The 23,950-nt window shown below is 37.9% G+C and overlaps 3 protein-coding genes across 4 annotated transcripts in view; all 3 read right to left on the reverse strand.

Annotated features, from left to right (window-relative positions):
* The window catches only part of LOC143196240 (uncharacterized), a 63,438-nt gene extending 62,416 nt beyond the window's left edge, over nt 1-1,022 (reverse strand). For both annotated transcript variants that reach the window (XM_076403903.1, XM_076403902.1), the window contains exons 1-2: nt 754-1,022; nt 411-690 (exon numbers count right to left, since the gene is read on the reverse strand). In XM_076403903.1, the coding sequence (XP_076260018.1) occupies nt 411-690; nt 754-905 (432 nt within the window). In that variant the 5' untranslated portion in view covers nt 906-1,022. The remainder of the gene's footprint in view (nt 1-410; nt 691-753) is intronic.
* LOC143196372 (uncharacterized) overlaps nt 1-14,896 on the reverse strand; it is an 86,720-nt gene extending 71,824 nt beyond the window's left edge. Inside the window, exons 1-3 of the mRNA XM_076404035.1 lie at nt 12,948-14,896; nt 12,717-12,854; nt 9,263-12,515 (exon numbers count right to left, since the gene is read on the reverse strand). Coding sequence (XP_076260150.1) covers nt 9,263-12,515; nt 12,717-12,854; nt 12,948-14,896 — 5,340 coding nt within the window. The remainder of the gene's footprint in view (nt 1-9,262; nt 12,516-12,716; nt 12,855-12,947) is intronic.
* A 68-nt stretch (nt 14,897-14,964) lies between these two features.
* On the reverse strand, nt 14,965-17,241 carry LOC143196228 (uncharacterized). Its single transcript, XM_076403884.1, has 2 exons — nt 16,844-17,241; nt 14,965-16,787 (listed from the first exon to the last, which is right to left on the reverse strand). Exons 1-2 carry the CDS (start codon nt 16,971-16,973, stop codon nt 14,965-14,967), a joined length of 1,953 nt encoding a protein of 650 aa, XP_076259999.1. The 5' UTR covers nt 16,974-17,241.
* Nucleotides 17,242-23,950: the final 6,709 nt, after the last annotated feature.

The following is a 23,950-nucleotide window of genomic DNA, read 5'->3' on the forward strand; positions in this document are numbered from 1 at the left end:
AAGAGTTATTGTTCAATTATCTTCGTTTATAGCTGATAATTTCTTATCTAATAAAATTATATTATAAATCAATATCGTTAATTTTAACAACAGCTGTTTGAAGGAAATTCAATACAATATTATTCGCTCATATTTTAATTATCTAATGCCTCTTTTACACGATCAATGTTATTAATTCAATATCTATTTCATTAAATGTTTATTAATATATTTGTATCAGTTATATCTGTCAGTTATATTTAACGTAGATCCAATTGAGATTACTAATTGTTTATTTGTTTATTTTGTAAATATAATTATAAATGTTCTAAGACCGTTATAATCATTATAATAAAAGTCGGTATAATTTTTTTATGGCATCAGTAAAAATAAGTCCATAAATATTAAAACATCCACAGTAAAGGACTTACATAGATTCCTTGATTTATCAGGTTATCGTACAAATACCTCCTCCTGTATCCCAGACCAGATCTACGTCTTCGGCGTGGTTCGAAGATGCGTTGATGAGCACCCAAACATATATAATCCTCATATTTCTCCACATGTTTCCTGTCTAGCTTCAGGGCAACAAACAGGTGCTTTGGAGGGAAGTACGTAACTCCTTCTCGTTCATCCACCAAGTAGAACCCCACTTTGCCGCTCAGGACATCTCTGGTCGCTTCTCTGGGTATGACTTGATGTACTCCCGCACTACAAAAGACAATAACAGTGGTGGTGCTCCAAAGAGGCCGTGCCAGGGTGCTGATATCGTACCCGCGAACCAACAGAGGGGTCTTGGGTTCTTCTTCGGATGATGACGGGTTCTGATCGGCCTCGTTGTCATCAGTTGGCTGTTGGCGCTGGGCCGGTGGACGGGGAGACCTCCGTTTCTTGGGCACGCCCATCGGTATCAATGTCTCTTGCATACTGTGTGATGTAACAGGTCTTGGGGGATCTCGACACTGATCTAAAACGGTTCCTAACCCGGTAACCTTTTAGGAATGCAACAGACTCGTTGAAGGTTCAAAAATAACTGGATGGCATTCGTTCGGAGGTGACAGAATTAGGTTTGATTTGGCATCGGTCCCTTTGGCTGAAAGGTGAACACGGTTTGGTTGCAGAGTACCGCCCCCAGCGTCGATTTAAAAGGCAAAGGTGATGCGTCCCCATGATACTGTTACGAAACGTGTGTTATTACTACATGGTTACTGAGTCTTCATAATGCGATTGATATAAAATGCGTTTTGGTATACTTCAAGGACCGAACATTAATTTTTAACTGACTTCAAAAAAGGAGGAGGTTCTATGTTCGGCTGTATATATATTTTTTTATGTATATTCGCCGATTTCTCCATTATTTGTGGGCCGATTTTCAAAATTCTTTTTTTATCTCAAAGAGTGTATTTTCGAGATAGTCCCGAGATAGTCCCATTAGAACCAAGTCAGGATCTGTTGTGGGGAACGGGTGGAATCGATGGAATCTTTAGTTAGATCAAAATAGAAATTATGCAAAAATTTTTATTAATATATATCATGTTATATCAATTTTTCTCAATAAATACCATTTTTAACTGAACACCTAGTATATAAGGTATATCAACAAAATAGTTAATTTATTATAATAGTTCCGTTCATGGATCTGTTCAACGTTGAATTTTTTATTTTATCATTCATTGAGTCAACAGCTAGGACTGTTAAATGTGAACTGTTTCCGAAAACAATTTCATCATTTGCCGTCCAGGTCCAGGTAATATCATTACGTAGATATTATTTCTAGATTTTTTAGTTTCAAACTAGTTCAAGATAATTATGCTGCGGTTTATCAAGGAAAGAATGCTAAAAAAGGAAAGAACTTTGGGAAATCTCAATATGATTGAGACTGTTGACTGATATGACTTCTTCCACAGATGTAACAAATCAATTTGGCAAGATAGTTTTTCATGTAGTGATAAACTTAACTAATCTATAACGTGCAATAATCATTGTTAAACCATCGAAGTTATTCTCACTCTTATTTATGTAGAAAATAATATATAATGCAGGTACATGTGTAATTTTTACAACGATATTATATACATATATTATATACACATTTTATTTTAAAACGTTTTTTTTTGTGTTAAAAATCTAAGTTTAATTATTTTCTACCTTTTAGTGAATTCCTTAAGTCGGTTCAATTTCTTTGTTAAAAATATTTTCTTTTTCTTTTTTCAGTGTTATATTACGTAGTTATTTTATTAAGATTTATAGAGGTGCAGCCTGTATGGAGAAAAATAGGATTAAAGAAACAATAATTGAAAATAAAGAACTCTTCAGACTCCGGCGTCCCTTACCTAGCCTAAGAGATTTTAGAAATGTTCTAACCAAACTAGAACAACAAAAGGTTACCCGCCGGGAATCAAACCCGCAACCTCCGCGTATGAACTGAACGATCTGACCGTTACACTGTAGAAAGGGCTGCCTACAATATTTCTGCGGCGTCTCATATGATATGATTAGTGCTTAAAAAGCAAACAATTTCTTTTGCACTGAATGACTTCCAATTATCCGTCACATCAGCTCAGCAATTATATTATACACAAATATCTGATTATTTTAAATAAAAATTTGTGAAAACTTTGTGCGTGGCTTTGAAATTTAAAGGTTTCGCTCGATTTCCCTCTTGCATCCCATCTAATACAAAAAGAATTTTAAAAATCCCATAATTGACGGAGAAACATATAGTCTATTCAAAGTCTTTTTGTATATACGTAATTTGTAAATTCGCTTTAGAATCAGACTTTATTTTCCTTCTCATTTTATTCTAGTTAAAAAGAGACACAATACTGCGTGATTAGTTCGAACACGTAAACGAATGAGCCTGTCAAAGTCGTCCGGTTGTCAGACGTATGCAAAATTCGTAAAAGCAATAGTGATAAGAGGTTATAACTCTAACCTATAAACTATTGTGGCTATACAATTAACTATAGTTTTTAGATGTACTATAATGTTAAAATAAATTATTTTTGATTACATTTATGTTCAATTATTTTATTTAAATTAGAATTTCGTTGTATGTCAAAGCCAAACTGAACTAAACCTCAGGCTTGATGCGGTAACATTGCGACGTTTTGATGTCACAAATTTAAATTACGTATCTACAAAATAACTTTGAACAGACTACTATACAATGAAACTATGAGATAACTTTTAAAATTTATTCATCATGAATATTGAGGAATAAATCCAAAGGGATTGTCATGTTTCTTCAGCAAATCCATTTAAAGATTATTCAAAAATTAAATACCACTGGCTGAGAAATTATACGAAAAATCTTCTTCTTTTTTCCGAAAATAAAAGATGTCGGTAGTTTAACGAGTACCAGTCAGTTGGGAAAGTAACACATCCAAGAATAGAATGCGGAAGAATGGACGTCAAATGAAACGGTTGGGCAAACGGTGTATAAATAAAATCCTGGAGAGTTTAATAAACTCTCGCAGGAAATTTTATTGTCGGCAACGGGTTATGGACGGCAGGAAATTGTGTCAGGCTCCGTTCATTGTATTATTAGGTTGTCGGGAGAGTAATTGCACATGGCTTTATCGAGAATTAACTTGATCCGTCCAAACTGAGGCCATTAATATTGATAGGTTCCTCCTATCCGAAAAATGCCATTTATGCCATAAAATCGTTCAGAATCCAGAAGTATTTTTAGCCGAAAAGCAGGTTCTTCTATGTTCGGCTGTATACATATATATATATATATATATATATATATATATATATATATATATATATATATATATATATATATATATTCGCCAATCTCTCCATCAGTTTGAAAGAGTGCACTTTCGAGTAATTTGGTCCCATTGGAACCAAATTACGATCTGTTGGAGGGAAGGGGGAAACCGAGGGAAACGCTCAAATTTCAAAGGCACGCACAATGCTTTCACATATTTTTTATCTTATATAATCAAAAATTTGTTTATAATTTATATCGGAAGTAATTTAGTGTAAGACCCATTCAATTTGCTTTTGAAGCACTAACCTTATGATATGAGACGTCTTAGAAACAAAGAAGTCAACTGTTTGTACGGTGTAACGATTAGAACTTTATGACCACACCCGGAGGTTACGACTTCGATTCTCAACGGGGGCAACTTTATTTTGTTCTAGTTTGGCTGGAAAATTCGTCAGATCACCTAAAGTAGGTAGCGAACCCCGTATCCTGAGGCGTTTCTTAGTTTTAATCATCGTTTCTTTATTACCATTTCTCCTCATAAGGGCTGCACTTTTAATTGGGTTATTCACACTAATTCTTAATAATAACAATAAGTAACAACCTATTAAAATGAAAATTAAAACACCATTAATGTTTTATTAAAAAGTTGTTGTTTGTTTTTCTAAATATTCTCATTCATTATCGGTGTCTTCGATTCATAGTCATATGGTTTTTGGACTCATCACGACAGCAATAGCGCCTTCCGCCGTTATATCCGCATTTTAATTTTGACGTTTAGAAACAGAAATGAGTCACTGGGTGCCAAATCGGAACTCTGCGGATGGCCTATTAATTCTATTTTTATATGAAATAGTCGAGAACATGTGTGACTGCGGCAAGTTCGGATAAAATACGATTAAGAATAGTATGATTATGTAACATTATATATTACATTTTTTGCAGGAAGAGCAAATTAATGTGTCTGCTCTATCAGAAGCCATATAGGGCTGTAAAAGAAAAACCCGACGATATTAAAAGTTGTAAATTAGCTATATAGAATTTTAATTCCTCATTCGTTGGTGTGTTCTCACATAAGGCATAAAACAAAGTAGAAAACAGCAGTTAAATGAAAGTTATGAATGAAGCAAATTAAAGATAAGCTATCTGCAAGGATGATATCGAAGAATGGAATAAATAAGCAAGGAACGATGCAATTTTGTTTAAAAATTTATGTCAAGAAATTATGCTTCTAATCAGTCAGCCATTTACAATGTTTACGTTGTATCCAAAAGAAGCCTAAGATCAGGAGTGCCTAATTATAACATGATAATGATAATAACACGATAATGTTTCCATATACTGACTGTGTAAAAAGATTCAGTTTTGTTAAATAACATCAGAATATCATCAGACAGAAAGACAGGAGTAGATTTCCATCTCCAACATCACTGAAGCAATTTTGGTACGTTTTGGACGTTTTGGTACAAGAATGGGAAACTATTGAGACAACCTTTGAATCTAGCTCCTGAAAAATTGCAGAGTTGAGATTATTTTGTCCAAAATAATAACAAAATATTTAATAAGCGAAAAATTATATATTTCAAGAATATACGATAAAAGTAAATAAACTGAATATAAAATTATGCGTCTGCTTTATCAGAAGCCATATAGAGCAGTAAAAGGAATTTCAATATTTACTGAAATTTCATCCCAACAGATTAACATAATTCGAGAATAACAAGAATCATATGTCCCCTTTGTTTACAAGATTATTATAATTTCGAAATTCTAATTCATTTCAGGTTTCTTTAGTAAATAAATTTAATAGCAAGCACTAACCGAATATTGCAGATAATAAACACTAGTGTATATTTCAAGTGTTGAGATTATTTTGTCCAAAATAATAACAAAATATTTAATAAGCTAAAAATTATATATTTTAAGAATATACGATAAAAGTAAATAAACTCAATATAAAATTATGTGTATGCTTTACCAGAAGCCATATAGAGCAGTAAAAGGAATTTCTATATTTACTGACATTTCATCCCATCATAGATTAACATAATTCATGAATAACAAAGAATCATATGTCCCCTTTGTTTACAAGATTATTAGAATTTCGAAATTCTGATTCCTTTCAGGTTTCTTTAGTAACTGAATTTCTTAGCAAAACACTAACCGAATATTGCAGATAATAAATACTGTAATTAGTGCATAAATGTAAGAGTTAATCTGAATGTTGCAAAAAATATTCAAAGTTATAAAGTAACTGCATAGAATTTTAATTCTTCATTTGTTGGTGAGTTCTTAGTTTCCATATAAGACATAAAACAAAGTAGAAATAGCAGATAAGTGAAAGTTGTAGAAGGCCAATTAAAGATGAGCTATCTGCAAGGATGATATCAAAGAATGGAATCAATAAGCAAAGAACGATGTAGTTTTGTTTAAAAATTTATGTAAAGAAATTATGCTTCTAATCAGTCAGTCATTTACATTGTTTACATTGTATCCAAAAGAAGCCTAAGCTCCGGAGTGTCTACTTCATGATAATAACATGATAACGTTTCCATACACACAGTCAAAAAGGTTCAGTTTTTTGTTAAATAATATCAGAATATTATCAGAGAGAGACAGGAGTAAATCTCAATCTCCAACATCACTGAAGCAATTGGTGGATGTTCTGGTACAAGAATGGAAAACTATTGAGACAATCTATGAATCTAGCTTCTGAAGAATTGCAGCTCTTTTAAAAGCAATCTTCGCTCAATATTATTAATAAATAAATATTGTGTATATTTCAAGTGTTAAGATTATTTTGTCCACAATAATAACAATATATTTAATAAGCTAAAAATTATATATTTTAAGAATATATGATATATCATATGCAATATATGGTAAATAAACTGAATATAAAATTGCTACGCAGAATTTTTTTTTAAATAAAATCGGTATCTATAATATAGAACTTTATTTCACGTAATTTGGTAGAAATCAATTGTCATTAAACGGCCACTTGTCAATATTAATAAAATATGAGGCATAATAGTTTAATTAAAATCATTGTATGTGTTAAAAAACTACTAATATAAACGAAAATATGATATTTTAAATCACACACTGTAAAATCAAACATTTTCACAAAGAATCGTTAACTTCAATGTGATTATATCGGTAAAATACAACCCGTTTTATTGCCTAATAACTGTCAGAATTGTCAGCAGTCTGTTGGACTGAGAAATGTCAACAAAACCAGATAAACGCGAGTATGATATATATTTTTAACCACACTCTAATCGGAACATGCTTTGATACATACATAGATAGAAGAGTTAATAATAGGAATTATTGGAAATATTTTGTGCTAATTTTAAACTAAAAAAAATGTGAAAGAACTAAAAACAAACAGGTGAATATTTCGTTGGAAAAAAAGTGATCAGTCTGGGGGAGATGACTCACCTTCTAGCGTCGATCCCGAAATATCTACAAACCAAACAGCGTAGGTTGGGGTATATTGCACTATGATATACACACAAAACACGTGAATCACAAAAAAAAAGGTATTGAAGATAAGGCGCAACCAGGCTCAAGTTCTACTCCATTCAACAATTAACTTGTTAACGTCAGTTTCAATCAGTCGTATAAATTGCAAGATTCTGTGACTACAGTATTGTCTTGTTTTTATATAATCTGGAAAATAATTTTGATAATCCTGGGATAATAATTACCGTAGTTTCTACTTCTTATATCAACGAATTCTTTGAATATAAATCTAAAATATACCTTTTTAATAATCATATTTAATGATGAAATTTAATTTTTATAATTAAAATAATTAAGTCAGATGGTGTTAAATCTGGACAATTAAATATAAGAACATAATATATAAATTATTATTGAAATGAATAAAATATATTTGATTAAAAAAATATATTAAATAAAGAATAAATAAGAATTTGTACTATACAATTTATAAAATTAATGGGATAATATATATACTTGGAAAATAAAGCCGTTTGATATTGTGAAGTTTGGTTTACGCGATCATTGTTATTGTTAAATCCAAGAATATTGACGATATAACCATTATATTTTCACTGAAGCTATAGTAATATTCAAGTTCAGTCACTATTGTGTACTAATGTTGTTGGATGAAATGTAGGGAAGTGATATTACAGAAACCCTGGCGTTGATGATCATAACATTTTAATGAGGTCCATGTTTTTTAAAGTTATTTTCTATGGTATTATTGCAGAATACATGATTAGTTAATAATTTGCATTGGAGCGCGATGGCCTTAAAATAGGGAGTGCAGTAATCAAAAGAAGTTAAATATGTAAATTGTAAAATATTCACTAATTAAAAAAAAAACAGAAAGAAGAAACGGAACGTAGAGGTCGAATTTCCTACTAGAAAAGAATAATATAATCTATTATAAATAACATTTTTAGAGTTTACTCACCATCTAGAGCAGATCAACGACAATATCTAAGGACATCTTACATATTATATAGGATAAAAGTAATAACAATTGATATAGAAGAGTATCAATAATATCCACATATTATATTTTTGAAAAGTACAAAGGTGCCCTTCAATTATTACGTAAAACAATTTGGGAATAGGGGGCCCACCATAAGGATCCTATAGGTACTAAAACATTTTGGAGACAATATTGAAAAAGACAGCAACAAAAGATAGGAAGTTAATGAAAACATAAAAAAATTTCAAGAATATTTTGGCTTGATATAGACGTGTTATATAAAATACACATTAAGAATGTTTAAGAATAAGAAATCCCAACAGACGAAACATGAAAATACAACAATGCTTTCTAACAAACAAACTTTGAAAGGTAACTGGGATATATTATATATAATATTTCCTCAGAGAAAATAGTATAAAAATGCGCTTCGAGCTTTATCTCACAGTAGGCATTGAAAAGAGTTTATAACAATGAAAAGGTAAAAGATGAATAATAAAATGATATTGAAATAAATTATACCACCTGGTATAGAATTGGTTGTAATATTTTTTATAAAACTCGAAATAAAGTTACAAAATGGTTATTTTAATGTTAGTTTTTCAACTCAATTTGTATTAATTAAAGAGCTTAAATATACATTTTTTGAATACTTTAAATAAGACTGGTCGTATAACGAATTACAAGCAATTGTTATATGTTTTTTGATGGAACGTTATAAGTTTGGATCTAAAACTCATATATTATTGAATAATTTGGATGATTAAATCAAAAGTATTGTCCTTCTAAGTTGAAAGAAAGAAGAAGAAAATATAGTAATTGATATATCGATGTTCAATGAATAAATTTTATATCTGACTGACATTCACATATGAAATCTTGAAAAAAATGTGTTACTTTCCATGATTGAAGAACGTTAATGGATGATACTCTCTTGGCATAGACTATGGAAAAACTCGATGCAATAAATGTACGATGTTACCTGGTGTGTGCCGCCTCTTCCTCAATACCAAGCAGATTGTTTTTAGTCACAAAATACCGACATAAAATCATCAAGCGGCTTTTCTGCCCAATATACGTCGCAGAGCTCTTACGTTGGTTTTGGCTTGGATGTACGACCTGGAGTCGTCCTTCCCGTCGACATCGATCGATCTGGACCTCTCCCGTACCCCGCTCAGGTAGTTCTCGATACGTTTGTCGCGGTTCTTGTTCAGACCGGCCACGTGCGATAGTATATGCATGGGTTTAAAGTTGTTGACGCCACTCTCGTCGATTAACAGGTACGGAACGCGTCCCGCAAGCACACCGCGAGCCGCCTCCTTCGGTACCACCGCCTGGAGCTGACCGCGGGTCACCAGAACCGGCACGTCCAGCCTCATACGGCGCATGAGAAAGTCCTCGATGGCTAACGCGTTCTGGCGCTTGAGCAGCTCCATGGGAATGTCCCGAGAGGTTTTCACCGGAACCATCTGCGAAACCAGCATGGCGCTTTCACGAACCAACTGTCTGATCCTCGGATCGGACTTGGCACAGTCCACGTTCTTCTTGATGCGGCTAATCGCCGTCTTCAGCGAGTAATCTTTCTCGGCCAATTGTCTGATGATGGTCATTCGCTTCAGCATCTCCGTGGAACTCTCCTTGAGAGAGTTCAAATCAGTCGTTGGCGTGGATAAGTCCTCGACCACTTCGTCCATCTCCAGGGCCTTGGCGAAACTGACCGCCTCTTCCAAGAACTCCAAAATGGTGCTTTCCTTCTTGGCACGCAGTTCCTCGAAGTTGCTTTCCATCAGAAGACGTACGGTAGCAACGATACTGTCCTGTACCACCTCCAAAGCTTCCTCTTCCGAACTCGCCTGTTTAAATCGCAATCGGACATTGGCTATGAGATCGGGCGTGAGCTCCGGGCATAATTTCAACAGCTTCGTGAAGGAAGCATTCATTACAGTACCATCTTCGATGATCTTATCCAAATATTTCAGACAATCTGACTGAGACAAATTTGGAACGGTTAGCTGCTTCAGCACGGCTAGTTTGGTGTGGGATATGTCACGAGTGAGTTGCTTCAACACTGCGTCACAAATTTCCAATCTATCGGTAGCAGTTCTCAGCAGTTTCAATAGTTCTTCTATTAGCTGAGAGTTCTTCTTCAAGGTTTCTCCAACAACATCGACGACAGACTGTAAAGCCAATACCTGGTCACGAGGTCTGTTTTTAAACACGTCATTGGCAGCAACCAGTGCCATCTTGAACAGTACCTTTAGCTTGTCGGAACATTTGTTGAACTTCACGTCTTGATCGGATGGTTTTATGTTGACGTCTAAGTTGATGTTCTCCATACGGATGTTGTTTCTGTCCCGGAACACTGCGACTCTTCGTGTGATTGCTATCAGTGCTTCCGCTAGATTTCTGACATTATCGGAACCTGGGGCTATTTTTTCCGCCGCTTCCAAGGCGTTGTCGTCATCGACGTAGGTCACCAGATTAGTGTCGGAAGCCATGGTGAGTTTTCGAAGTTCCTCCAGTTTTCTTTGCAGCTGGAGCTTCTTCTCTTCCAGAGAAGCCACCAAGTCGTTCATACCGTCATCCAAGAGAGCCAACTCGAGTTTTTCCATTTCCTTGCGCTGTTGTTCGTGTTTCAGTCGCATGGCTTCAATATCCAGATCCTCAAGTTCCTTGGAGGACATTTCAGAGGATTCGTCCGTGGATACCTCATCAGAGTCCTCGTAATCCAGCATGAGATCTTTCTCCTTTTGGACGATGATCTCTATGTTATCCATGTCGTGGACGCCACTCTCCTTCATGATATCCGTGATAACTTCCTTGAGGCACTCGTCTTTAGCCGCGGCTTCTTCTTCGGGAACTATGCTGATGATCCTCAACAGTTTGCGGCGACGTTTCTGACGTTCTTCTTCGGGTTCCGCTGGAGGTCGTTCTTCCGGAGCCGTGGCGAATGTCAATTGTCCCGATGATGTTATGGTGGATTGGGTGGGTAGAAACAGGGGGTCTTTCTCCTGGTCTCCCATTATCAAACCGTTAACTAAAGTCGGTTTATCGTCGATGCCAATGGTAATACCTGGTGCGTATTCGGGTCCAAACTCACTTTCTATCGTTTGTCCTGGTACGAACACGTCTCCTTCCTCCGTGTGCACTATTTGACCACTGACGAAACACTCTTTGCCTGAGGATAAGGTCACTTTAGCTCCGCTCACTTTACCATCAGTTGTCTCGCTGGTCAGTTCGGTTAAGGTGGCGTCACCCAGGTTCTTGATAATCTCCGGAATATCACCCAACTGCGGCAACAAGTGCGGTTGGCACGATAACGTTTCGTTAACATTTCTCGTAGTGTCCAAGTCTTTCACCTCCATGGGAATCAGATTTTCCGTGGCCGGCTCGTCGATATCGTCGATAACTTTTTTCGCATCCTGCTCGAACTGATCCCAGTCGAATTTTCGCATGATTTGCTTCATCATCTCCTTAAAGGCCTTGGTGCCTTCCCATTTATGCTTCTTGCGTCGTTTCATGATTCGTTTCAGTTCCTCCTCCCATCGCTCTTCCTGCATCTCCTTGTCCTCGAACAGTTTCGCCAAGCTCATCGTGTACTTGCCGTGATGGTGGAACTTTTCCTCGTTCGTGGTGGTAGCGCCTTCTCCGTAGAACAGAGGCGCCCCGTTCTGTTCGTAGTACTGAATTTCCAACGGGATCTTCTTGAAATCCTTCAGCTTCACCAGTATCTTGTCGTTTTTCTGGGACACCATCACGTCGATGATGTCGCCGTCGCGTAGCGCCAATTCGAAAGCGGATTCGACCACGATATTGTATTTTTTGTCTTCGACCGTGTAAACGTACATACCGCCCGGAGACTTCTTGCTGTCGAGAATGGATCTGAGCCGTTTGTGAGCGTCGTTATCAGGATCGATGTTCGGCGTCATGTACGTGAAGTCCTGCATCGGTTGGTGTTCGCGCTTACCGAAATCTTTCGCTTTCCTGGATCGTTTGCGCCTGTGATTGTGGAGCACCGGGATATAGTGCTGGTACTTGGAGCCCAGCATCCATTTCCCGGTGATGCGCAGCGTGCGGAACGCCTCTCGGGGCGTCAGCGGCTTCAGCAGCGGCAAGTAAAAGTTCCTGGTGAAGATCTTGCTCGCGCCGGTGATTTTACAGAATGATAGCACGTAGTTAACCATGGCGAATATATGTATGTATATATAAAAGAACAGGCGATGACTTATGGAAAATGTTGCGATGCGTGATACAAGCGCTAGTCGTTCGAGAGTGAGAGCGTAGTCGTGTGCGTGAACGTGCCCGAGGTCTGGATCGTACTGAGAGTGAGAGATCGGCGCGCGAACACTTTACGTATTTAGCGGTATTTTTAAGCTAGCGCCTTTAAACTCGAGAAGACTCTGGGGAGGGAACAACGGGATAAGTAAATAAAACAGCGGTTATTTCGTCGTCGCTTTTTTTTCAGTTTATTGGGTTCCTTCACGAATTCGGGGCACTACATTAACGTGAACGCGTAACAATACAAATAAATCGTAACATTAGCGGTACGCTGACGTCGCCGTGTAAATGTCGACATATCGGTACGCCTTTAGACGCACTTGGCAAAGCGAGGACCTTCTTGGAATTGTTGTTACGGTGACGTCAGCGGACGCGCTTCGCATACCGATCCAGAAAAAGGATCTTAAACTAAAACAGTAAGTGATAGAAAGAGAGAGGGAGAGAGAGAGAGAATGATGTCGTCGTCCTGTGGGGTGTATGATGGTGGTGGTGGTCGCCAGCTAATGCCTTCTGAAGTCAAACTCGTTGGCGTAGATGTTGAGCACGTGTTGATACTTCAGCATCCGCGTCTGACTCTTGGCCTTCTCCAGTATCTCCTTTGTTTTGTCGTCGTCGAAGAACGTACCCTGTTTGATGCTTAGCTCGAGCTCCTCCAGCTTGGCGCTCTTCTGCACCGGCTTGAAGGGCTCGTACTTGGGCGGCTTCTCGATCTTCATCTCGCGCATCTTCTTACGAACCTCCATCCTCAGCTTCATCACCTTCGTCTCTTCCTTCCGGATCTTGTCCTCCATGCGCTCCTTCATGCGTTTCTTCTCAGCCTCCTCGCGACGCTGTCGGTCCTCCTCGAGCAGTTTGAGCGGGTCCTCCATCACTGCGCGCGGACGGAAGGTGACTTCTCGAGGCTGCGTCTTCGCCTTTCCCTTCGCCTTCCCTTTGGTTTTCGCGTCAGCCATCGGAGCTCGTTTCTTGGTACGTTCTTTAACCAGCGGTTCTTGAGGCTCGGTGAATGTGCGCCGCTTTATGACAATATCCTCGTCTCGGATAACTTTGGGCTGGCGCTTGAACGTAGGTGGGGGACTAGGCGTGAGCGATCGCCGCTGGTAGGGGGGAGGACTGGGGGTTTTTTCGGGGACGTCGGGCTCGGAAAGGTCCTCGTCGGGAATTTCCTCCTGGGGGAGATCCTCTTCGGTGGCCTCGAAACGAAGCTGACCCTCTTCGGTGATGGCGGCTTCTCCCGGCAGGAACATGGGCTGGGACTCTTCCTCGCCCAACACTAGTCCGGGAATTAGTTCGGGCTCACCGTCAAGCAACACGGTCACTCCGGGAACGTATTCGGAGGTTCCGTCCTCGTTTTCGATGGTCTGGCCTGGCATGAACACTTCGCCGTCTTCGGTCTTCACCATCTGTCCGGGGACGAAGCATGAGCGGCTGTCGGGAATTTGTACACGGGCTCCAGATACGTTAGCTATCTCCTCCATCTCGCCTTGCTCCAGGTTCTTGATAACCTGGGGCACCTCGAGCATGGTGGGTAGTTGGCACAGCACCTCCTCGCCGGCGGCTTTCAGCTTCTCGTTGACGTTTTTGGTTTTGTCCATGTCGTCTACCGCCATAGGAATGTCTTCTTGTTCGACCTTCTGTTCCTGTTCCTCCACGATCTGTCTCGTTTCTTCTTCGAACTTATCCCAGTCCATGTTCTCCAGACAGCCGGCAAGCATAGCCTTCCAATCTTTGGCGTCCTCGCCCTTGACCTTCCTCTTGCGCTTGTTGGCCATACGCATCATTTCCAACTCCCATTCCTCCACTCCGGATTCCTTGGCTTCGAACAGCTTCGCGATGGAAAAGGTCTCCTTACCGTGATGGTGTTCCTTCTCGATGATCTCCTTGGTCCATCCGGAACCGCGGTACAAGTTGGCGGTGCCGTTGAAGGCGGCCACAGGCACGGTAATCCGAGTGCCGTCCGCTAGTTTCACCAGGATTTTTTCGCTGCGCTGTGCCATTGTAATGTCCACGATGTCTCTGTCCTTCAGGGCTCTCTCCATCGCGTAGCTGACGACGAGGATACAATTCTTGTCGGGAACTTCATAGACGTAAGACTGTCCACGTCCTTGAGGCTTGCTGGCCAGCAGCTCCTTTAAATAGTTGTGGCCTTCGATGCCTTCGTCAAAGAAAGGCTCCACGTAGCGGTCGCTTTCATGGCGTCGGAGGCGTTTTTTGATGATGGGGATACCGCGGGGTCGACGTCGTCTCTCGGCCAATTTCTCGTCGTGCGGCTTCAAGACGGGGATGTAGTGCTCGATGCGGTTACCGAGCACGTTCTGACCGGTGATGATTTTGCGGCGCAGGGCATCCTTGGGCGAGAGCGGCTTGAGCAGGGGCAGGTAATAGTTGCGCTGGAAGAGTCGGCTCGCTCTGGTGATCTTACAGAGGGAGATCTTAACGTTGATGGGCATGACGACGGCGACTTAGTGAGACGACGTTCGGAGACAGAGCTAGCGCGGTGCCCGGCGACGGCTGCGCCTTAAAACACCGACTTCCACACACGATGGCGTTGTATCCCCACCGAGTCGAACGTATGGCGATACTGGTACTTTTCCAACCAATTGAAGCTAAAGTCTCGTTCCCGGTTCAGGTACTTCTTGTAGTCCACGAAAAAGTCACCCTGTTTGATGCTCTGCTCGAGCTCCCTCAGCCTCTCGCTCTTCCGCACCGGCTCCAGCGGCTCGTACTTGGGCGGCGGCGGCTGACTCTCGATCAGCTTCCGGGCCTTCAGTCGAATCTCTCGCCGGGCCCTGTCCACCTTGGCCTCCTCCTTGCCGCGCTTCTCCTTCTTCGACGCCACCCGTTCCCGCAGCTGCACCAGAAGGTCCTTCTCAACCACCGGCTGCGTGAACTCGATCACCTTCCTGGGAACATGTTTTTTCGGTTTCGTCGCCGGCTTCGGGGCCTCCGTAGCGGCAGGTGGCGGCGCGGGCGCTCGCCTGGAACCGCGTTCACGATGCTTTGGACCCATGCTCTCGATATTGTACTGCCGTTTGGGACGTTCGTACACGAATTCCTTCCGTTGCCGCGGCGGGGGCGGTTTGAATTCGATCTCCTCCTCGGCGCTGTCCTGCACCTCGTCGAGCTCCGCCTCCTCCGGCTCGTCCGGCTCCTCGGGCTCCACCGGCTCGGGTGGGGGAGGAGTGGGCGGATGCGCGAGCACGTCGTCCTCGGTGGCGGCGAACTGAAGCTCGCCCTCCTCGGTGATGGCCGCCTCGCCCGGCAGGAACATGGCCTTATTGGGATCTTCGCCCATCACCAGTCCGGGGATGAGAGTGGGTTCGCCGTCCATCAGGACGGTGAAACCGGGCGTGTATTCTTTCTCCCCCGTCTCGGTCACCACAGTCTGGCCGGGGACGAACAGTTCGCCCTCCTCGGAGGTGACCATTTGGCCGGGAACGAAGCGGTCCTTGCCCGCATCTAGGCTAACGCGAGCTCCCGATACTTGCGCCAGCTCCGTCATCTCGCTCTGGTCTTTGAGCACCTTCAGGATTTCCGGAATCTCCGGCATCGCCGGTAACATGTTGAGCACCTCAGGACCGGCCGCTTTCAGTTTCTCGTTGACGTTGCAGGTCTTGTCCATATCGTCGACCGCCATGGCGATGGGTTGGTCCTCGACCACCTCCTTGACCTCCGTCACTATCTGTTTAGCTTCCTCCTCAAATTCCTCCCAGTCCATGTTCTCCACGGTGCTTTGTAACATGGCCCTCCAGTCCTTGCTCTCCTCGCCCTTGAGTTTCTTCTTGCGCGCGTTCGCCAGACGTATCATTTCCATTTCCCAGTCCTCGATGCCGGCCTCTTTGGCTTCGAACATCTGCGCTATGGAAAAGGTCTCGTGGCCGTGGTGATGGTACTCCTCCACCTCTTTCTTGGTCCATCCTTCGCCTCGGTATATAGGCACGTGGTCGGTGTAAGGTCGTAGTGGCATTGTGAACTTGAAGCCATCGCGTAGTTTAACCAGAATCTTTTCATGGCGTTGCGCAATAAGAATATCCACGATATCCTTGTCGCGAACAGCTCTCTCCATCTGATGGGTTAATACCAACGTGCATTTCTTCTCGGGTATGTAATAGGTGTAACACTGTCCTCTCCCCGTTGATTTACCGGACACTATCCTATCCAGCCTCGTGTGAAACGGTAGGTTATGGTCGAAAACCGGCGTGACATATTTCATGGTATCTTTCTGGCGTTGTCGTTTCTTCCCTCGACCCTTCGGCATCCGTTTCCGTCGTGCCACCCGAACAGCGTATTCCTCCAGCACGGGTATCCAATGTTCCAGTGCCTTCGGAAGCACATCCTTGCCTAACGGACAGAGCGCGTCAATAGAAACCGACCAGCAAACACTCTCAACATCTCACCTGTTATGATGCGCTTCCTGAGCGCTTCTCGGGGCGATAGCGGCTTCAACAGGGGCAGGTAAAAGTTCCTCTGGAAGAGTTTACTGGCCCTGGTGACCCGGCACAGCTGTATCATAACATTGAAAGGCATCTTGACGATTCTAACTACGCGAAACTAGCACACCAAAACACGACAGGGGACCTTTGAGGACAGTCCGCGCACAACTGGTCTAGAACCGTTCATAGGCCCGGGGGTGGGGGGAGAGAGAGGACGCGATAGGGAGATCGAGCGCCTTCAATTATTGCAATCGTTAATATTTTTGAATCATCAACATTATGACCATCAGTCAGTTGGTGTTTTGTGACAAAAACATTCGGTCTAGTTCCTGTGACATATCGACGCGGATTGTTCGGTTTCTGAAAATAATGTCACGTGACAGGTCACGGATGTGTGTGGTTTCAGGTATTTGCAGGTGATCATGGCAGTTGACCAAGAAAACAAGCAAAGTTCGAGTCCCGGTCCGTCTTAAAATAAACATTCGAATTACTTCGTGTGCATTGTCCTTAAATGGGCTCTTGAAAGGATCCTCTTTTTAAGTAAAGTCTGTATAAGATAAGTTTCTTATTTCTTTATAAAATTTTGAAATAATGAGAAAACTATATAGTCTATCCAAAATAGCAGTAAACCCACGTCATCTAAATTTATGACGTCAAAACGTCGCAATATTGCCGCATTTACCTTTGACTTTTAGTTTATTTTGTCTTTGATATATATTATCATCCTAATATAATTTATTTTAACATTATAATACATTTAATGCATATATTATTTAGAAGGTTCCACCATTGATTATACAGCCACAATATAGTCTATTCAAAGTATTTTTAGTAATGCGCAATGGTATTTGTGACATCGAAATTTTGCAATGTTCCCGCATCAAATCGTGAGTTTTAATTCAGTTTGGCTTTGACATACAGGAAAATTCTAATCTAAATAAAATAATTGAACAAAAATTTTATCAAATATAATTTATTTTAACATTATAGTACATCTAATATATATATATATATATATATATATATATATATATATATATATATATATATTATAGAAGGACTTAAAACTACAATTAAGAACACGGATATAATAGTTTGTAGGTTAGATTTGTTTTGTTTATATTGAACTCTTTTCTACACCACCCATGAGGTAGAGTTTCTAGACGCATTTTTTTATGTCCACCTAATTATTTATGTCCTAATCCACCTAATTAACAATTGTATATCTGAGAAACATATTTTAGTTTCATTCGAGAGCATATTTACCTTTTTACGTTTAGTTCTTGTTTCCATCGATGGTGTGTTTACTTGTATGAAATCCTCTTGGTATCACAAAATATTTTATTTCTTCTGCTACTATTTGTGTACACACCATTCTTCATAAAATTTATCACTGAATTCTGTCTAATGCATTTACCATATCTACAAAACAGTTAGTATTCATTCTCTTCTCATACGTTCTAACCAAATGCTCATGTATAATTCTGAACAATTACATACATAATTATGCTCATAAATCGTTCACACTCTACAATATAACTTCCGAGAGTTATCGTATATTCATTATAAACTCAGCTTTAGTATTTTCAAGTTTCCCATTTGTTAGTTTCTATTCTCATCTCACATTCAGAAAGTTTCGGCAATGTCTTGAAATTCCATTACAAATTTTTGAGGATTATCTTTACACTATTTAACTCCTATATTACCTAACAGTGTAAGAAGGGATGTTCTACATGCCCCAAATACCATATCTCATAGCTCTAGCTATATATGGATATTTTCCAGACAGTTTCCTCTGAAATAATTGTATTAAATTATGTTAATATTAAAAAAAATACTCACTGTTTTTATACATCTCATATATTCGATCTCTGATAGAGCTAACATCAAGCTAATCTTGATTCATCACCCGCTTCGTATGACGACCGATTTTTTGTATGTGTCCATATTAATATTCACTTCAGCTGCAACATGCTAAAAATATATTACGTTCAACAAAATCCGTTGCAACTTAATATTAACAGTAAAAATGTTTACCTCTCTAACGAATTTTACTGACAAGAGAGGGGTCTCAATTATCACCTTCTTGTCCGAAGTAACTGATTAGAGACACAATCAATTCTGTCTGGCTTCGGCATTTTCAATCAGAGTATTAATAGTAATAATAGCTGTCTCAGACTCAGTATAAAAGCGATTAATCAGTACTTACAAGGGTCACTATTATATTTCGGGAATAGGAACAAAACAAATAGTTAAGCCGCGTATATATTTTTATTGTTTTTCAAAGTACTCGCCACGATGATCGATACAGTTTTGCATACGCTTAAACCAATTTACAAAGCATTTATTACATTCCGAATGAGGTATCTTAATGTATGGTATAAAAGAATATGAATATACATTTAAATTGTCAGAACAAAACTATTACATTCTACATACAGATTTGTTTTAACTTAGAACCATATTTCAATTATGCGACAAACAGAGGTAACAATTAGCTTTTTTTGTCACAACACTCAAAAAAAAACATAGAAATAGTCGCCAAAATACTTCCCACATTTGATACCAATTATTTAGTTTGTTCTTGGACTGCCAAACGTACCAAACGTACCGTGCGTATTTGCCTTCAAATGAATTTATTCAATGCCACTGGGTTGTCTTTATAAAATGGTATGAATCCATTAAAACTTTTCCTAGTTGATTACCATCCCAGTCTTCATAACTTGCTCCCTCAAGTCCACTATCGCCTTACATCAGTCCATGGTATTTTGGTATCACTGAGGTATCATACTAATTGGTCACCACCCCAGTCTTCTTAACTTATTCCTTCAAGTCCATTATCGCCTTACAAAACCGAACTAAAACAAACATTTAAAATTAAGAACCAATTTTAAAGGTTTATTAAAATTTTATTTAATTTATTTTGAAAAAAGATCGAAAAATATCGATATAATGATTATTGTTACACCAACATCGTTCTTTGGATACCGTATCTCCAGGTGGTCAGAAAGATGGGAAAAAGTTGTATAAAATTATGGAAAATATTTTCATTAATATATATTTTTCAGAATAAATGCAAGTAAAAAATATCGATCTTTAGATGCAAATGTAATTCTAATTACAGATAAGTTTGAACCTTTTCTTCAGGATTGAACAGTTTATTCGTCAAAAATTTAGATTAAATTAAAAAGAAAGCTCATTAGAAGTTGCTCGTTAGAAGAATGCTCAAGAAGCATTATTTAAAGCCCATTCCAATTCAATGTTTTCGAAATACATGTAAGTGCCAGGAAGCAAACAATGATTACTGGCCATGGAAAGTAAATCGGATATTTAAAAGATGATTGACGCAACGATGAAAAATGTGAATTAATCGCAGAACACTTAGCTAACGTATTCCAACAGAATTATATAGAATCTACAATAGATATAAATCATATTTATCAACCTGATGTACTTGTAAATCTGATTTCTCTAATAGAAGTTACCACATAACAACATCAATGCTAAAAAGGTTCCTGGAATTGAAAAGATTTCACCTGGGTTATTAAAACCACGAAAACACATATATATTCAATGCCTGTTTGATACTGAAGCACGTTCCAAAATGTCTTAAGGTTGCTCGAATAATTATACGATATCAAAATTATTTGAGAAATACTGTTAAAACGTATTAAACCATTTATAGAATTAGCATATTTCCAGTATGGGTTTCGAAATCGCCACTCGACAATCGACCAAGTACACAGAGTAACAGTGGTTGCTGAAAAGGCATTCGAAGAAGAGAAATACTGCCCTGCAATATTCATGGATGTCTCACAAGCTTTTGACTGGGTATGATTTTTGGGATTAATCTACATAATGAGCAAACTGCCACCGAGGAATTACTGTCCATTGCTGTAATCACATCTTTAGGAAAAAAATTTAGAGTCTCACAAGAAGGACCATACTCAACACTTAAACCTATTTTATACTACTTATATCTCAACAACAACAAAAAACAGTACTTGGAACATTTTTCGAAGACAGTTATCATGATGAAATATGTATTTCTGCCTAAGGCTGGAGAAAAAGTACAAGTAACAATCAATATGATCTACAAATGGACTTACATCTTAATAGATCCAAATCATATATATTATGTATTAGTATACATTTATTGATAAATGTATGAATATCACTACATAGTATAAAACAAAGTCACCTTTTCTGTCCCTATATCCCTATGTGCGCTTAAATCTTTAAAACTACGCAACGGATTTTGATGCGGTTTTTTTCAATAGATAGAGTGATTCAAGAGGAAGGTTTATATGTATAATACATGCATAATATACTAAGGCAACATTGCTAATTTTAGAGGTTTCTAACGTGATGTCGTAAATTAACCAATTTTTTTAGGCTTATTTAGCGATTAGCAAAAACGCTGCCTAACCCTACGAGTTAGATCAAATTAATGTACTACAGTATTGTACACCATAAAAAGGTCTACAAAAAAGTCTGCGATGGTATATGTTTATCTTTTAGGAATAACCCACATTAACCATTTTTATTGTTTACTTTTTACGTGAGAAAATGGCTTATTTACGAAGCTATTTTAAGCAATACGGCATTAATCCTTATCGAATTAAGTACCTTAAATACAGTGTGCAATTAATATAGATCAATATGGTTCCTTACAGCATGTAAATTAAACAAATATTTTCGGAGATATTACAAATTTAAAATTTGCGTTAAACATGTGTAATGTAATAAAAATTGTATGAATTTAGATATTCCAAAGATAGCAGGAAATCTTCATAGTAAGTATAGGGGAAGAGGGATTGTTTTACTCCAAATTTAATGCGTGCAGGCCAAGGGCAGTAATGAATGAACCAAAAATACTGGATCGATTTTAATCATGTTTTCATTGAGTGACATAGGCATATATATTTTATGCCCGTGCAAAGTCGGAGCGGGCCGCTATGTTTTTATATACAACGTTCATATGTTTTCTGTAGTGTATTTAATTTAGTATCAGCATTGCACCCGTGCGAAGCCGGGGCGGGTCGCTAGTTATTAATAAATGTATACCTATATGAAAATAAAAACATGAAAAATCGACTATAACAAAATTATACAAAGGTAACCACTAGGAGGCTTTTATAGCACAAGTATTCAAATACTTTCCCTTACCAATTTTATTCCACTAGTGTAATTCCTGTTATTGACTTAGCAAATTTTACATTATATACTTCACGGTTTACAGTCTATTTATTTTCTTTTACAGGCAGACATCATGAAAGTAGAGGGCAGGTAATATCTTAAAATTAAAATCTACCCTATCAATAAAAAAATATTTCTAAGGTTTCTGATTATAACGCTAAAACGATACAATAGCACCTAAACAATTTTACTTTCAATACTTTGAGGTTATAAAATCAGACGTCATAAATGCTTACAATTATTTTATTCATTACCTAGATATTTTCAGTACGTAATTTAGTTTCAATTAAATACAGGTAAAATGTCGCTACTTTTGCATCGATATCAAATAATTTAGATTATCTGATTAATATTTAATAATATTCGTATGGAATCACGTGAGATATCATAGCTAAACATTAAGTATTATGGATTGCTTTATGTAAACATTGTTTAATAAATAAATATAATTAATTTAATAAATAGCTGAATAACATATTATTGGCCTCCTACTTTGATATCAACACCCTATATATTATTGATTAAATACAGTAATTTTAGTAATATAACAACTGGTTAGTATAAATTGTCAGACTGAACGACGAAATTATATTATAAAAATGGAGAGCTTAATACTACTACTGAACTGAATTAGTAATTAAAGTTATTTGTTGGCTAATCTTCCGAATATATAAAACATTTAAAAAATGCGATTCTAAAAAGTCTGAGAACAAAAGATATTTTTTAAAAAATTCTTTACACAACAAATGACCTTGGTTCAATTTCAAACTTAGTAAATCCAAAATTTAAGAATCTTTATTCCCGAGATCTTCTATCATATTAAGCAACAATTTAAAAGAATATATTGTATGAATCGACCAGATATATGTAGTATAAATAAACAAATACAGGAATTAAAACACTATTTTATTAAAACGTTTTTAAAGAGCATTTTAAAATTGATAATGAAAGAAAGGATACAAATTTTAAGTAGATTTCAAGCCTTTCAACTATGTTTTTTAAACATATATTTTAATGAAGTATTATTAACATTACGAACATTGTAACAGCCGTGAGTTAAATTTATAAAATAATGATTTAATATATTTGAAAAGACAATTACAGTACTGTAATAGATTGATAATGTTTGAAATCGATTAGTTAATTTAGTCATTAGACACCTGATATTTTAATTTTAACTCGGCTTAATTCATTACAAAAGGTTACCAGGATAGTACTATCTATTTAGGACAGCCTTAATTTAGAATCGGTCATGTTTTAGTCCAGAACTCCACTCAATAAGGAATGCCATTAACATTTTTCATGAGCCAAATAAAATTTTTTAGATTACTTATCTAGATTTGGTATCTATTGCGCGCTTTTAGTATAATTAAATTATGATATATTTATACAATGATGAGATATATATTATAGTATAGGTTTCGCCTATTTCATATATATAATATTTTTTAGACATCAAATAATCTATAGTCTATTCAAAGTTTATTTGTATATGCGTCATCAAGACATTTAATGAATTGCCTGCCGCAAACTGTAAATTCGTTTTAGAATCAGACAATATTTTCCTTCTCATTTTATTCTAGTTAAAAAGAGACATAATGCTGTCTGATTAGTTCGAACACGTATACAAGTGAAGCTGTCAAAGTCGTCCGGTTGTCAGACGTATGCAAAATTCTTGAAAGCAATAATGATAAGAGGTTAGAACTCTAACTAACTATTGTGGCTGTACAATTACCTGTAATTTTTAGATGTACTATAATGTTAAATTAAATTATATTTGATAACATTTTGTTCAATTATTTTTTTAGATTAGAATTTCGTTGTATGTCAAAGCCAAACTGAAGTAAAACTTAGAGTTGATGCGGCAACATT

Source organism: Rhynchophorus ferrugineus, unplaced genomic scaffold, assembly GCF_030347505.1.
Source record: "Rhynchophorus ferrugineus isolate W39M unplaced genomic scaffold, kcgeb_rfMv2 rfM4, whole genome shotgun sequence".
Classification (NCBI taxonomy): Eukaryota; Metazoa; Arthropoda; class Insecta; order Coleoptera; family Curculionidae; genus Rhynchophorus; species Rhynchophorus ferrugineus.

Coding starts and splice junctions, on each gene's coding strand:
- LOC143196228 (XM_076403884.1), bottom strand. CDS start 16,973: ATGCCTTTCAATGTTATGATACAGCTGTGCCGGGTCACCAGGGCCAGT. Junction 16,788..16,843: donor CAGGAAGCGCATCATAACAG/GTGAGATGTTGA, acceptor TCTGTCCGTTAG/GCAAGGATGTGCTTCCGAAG.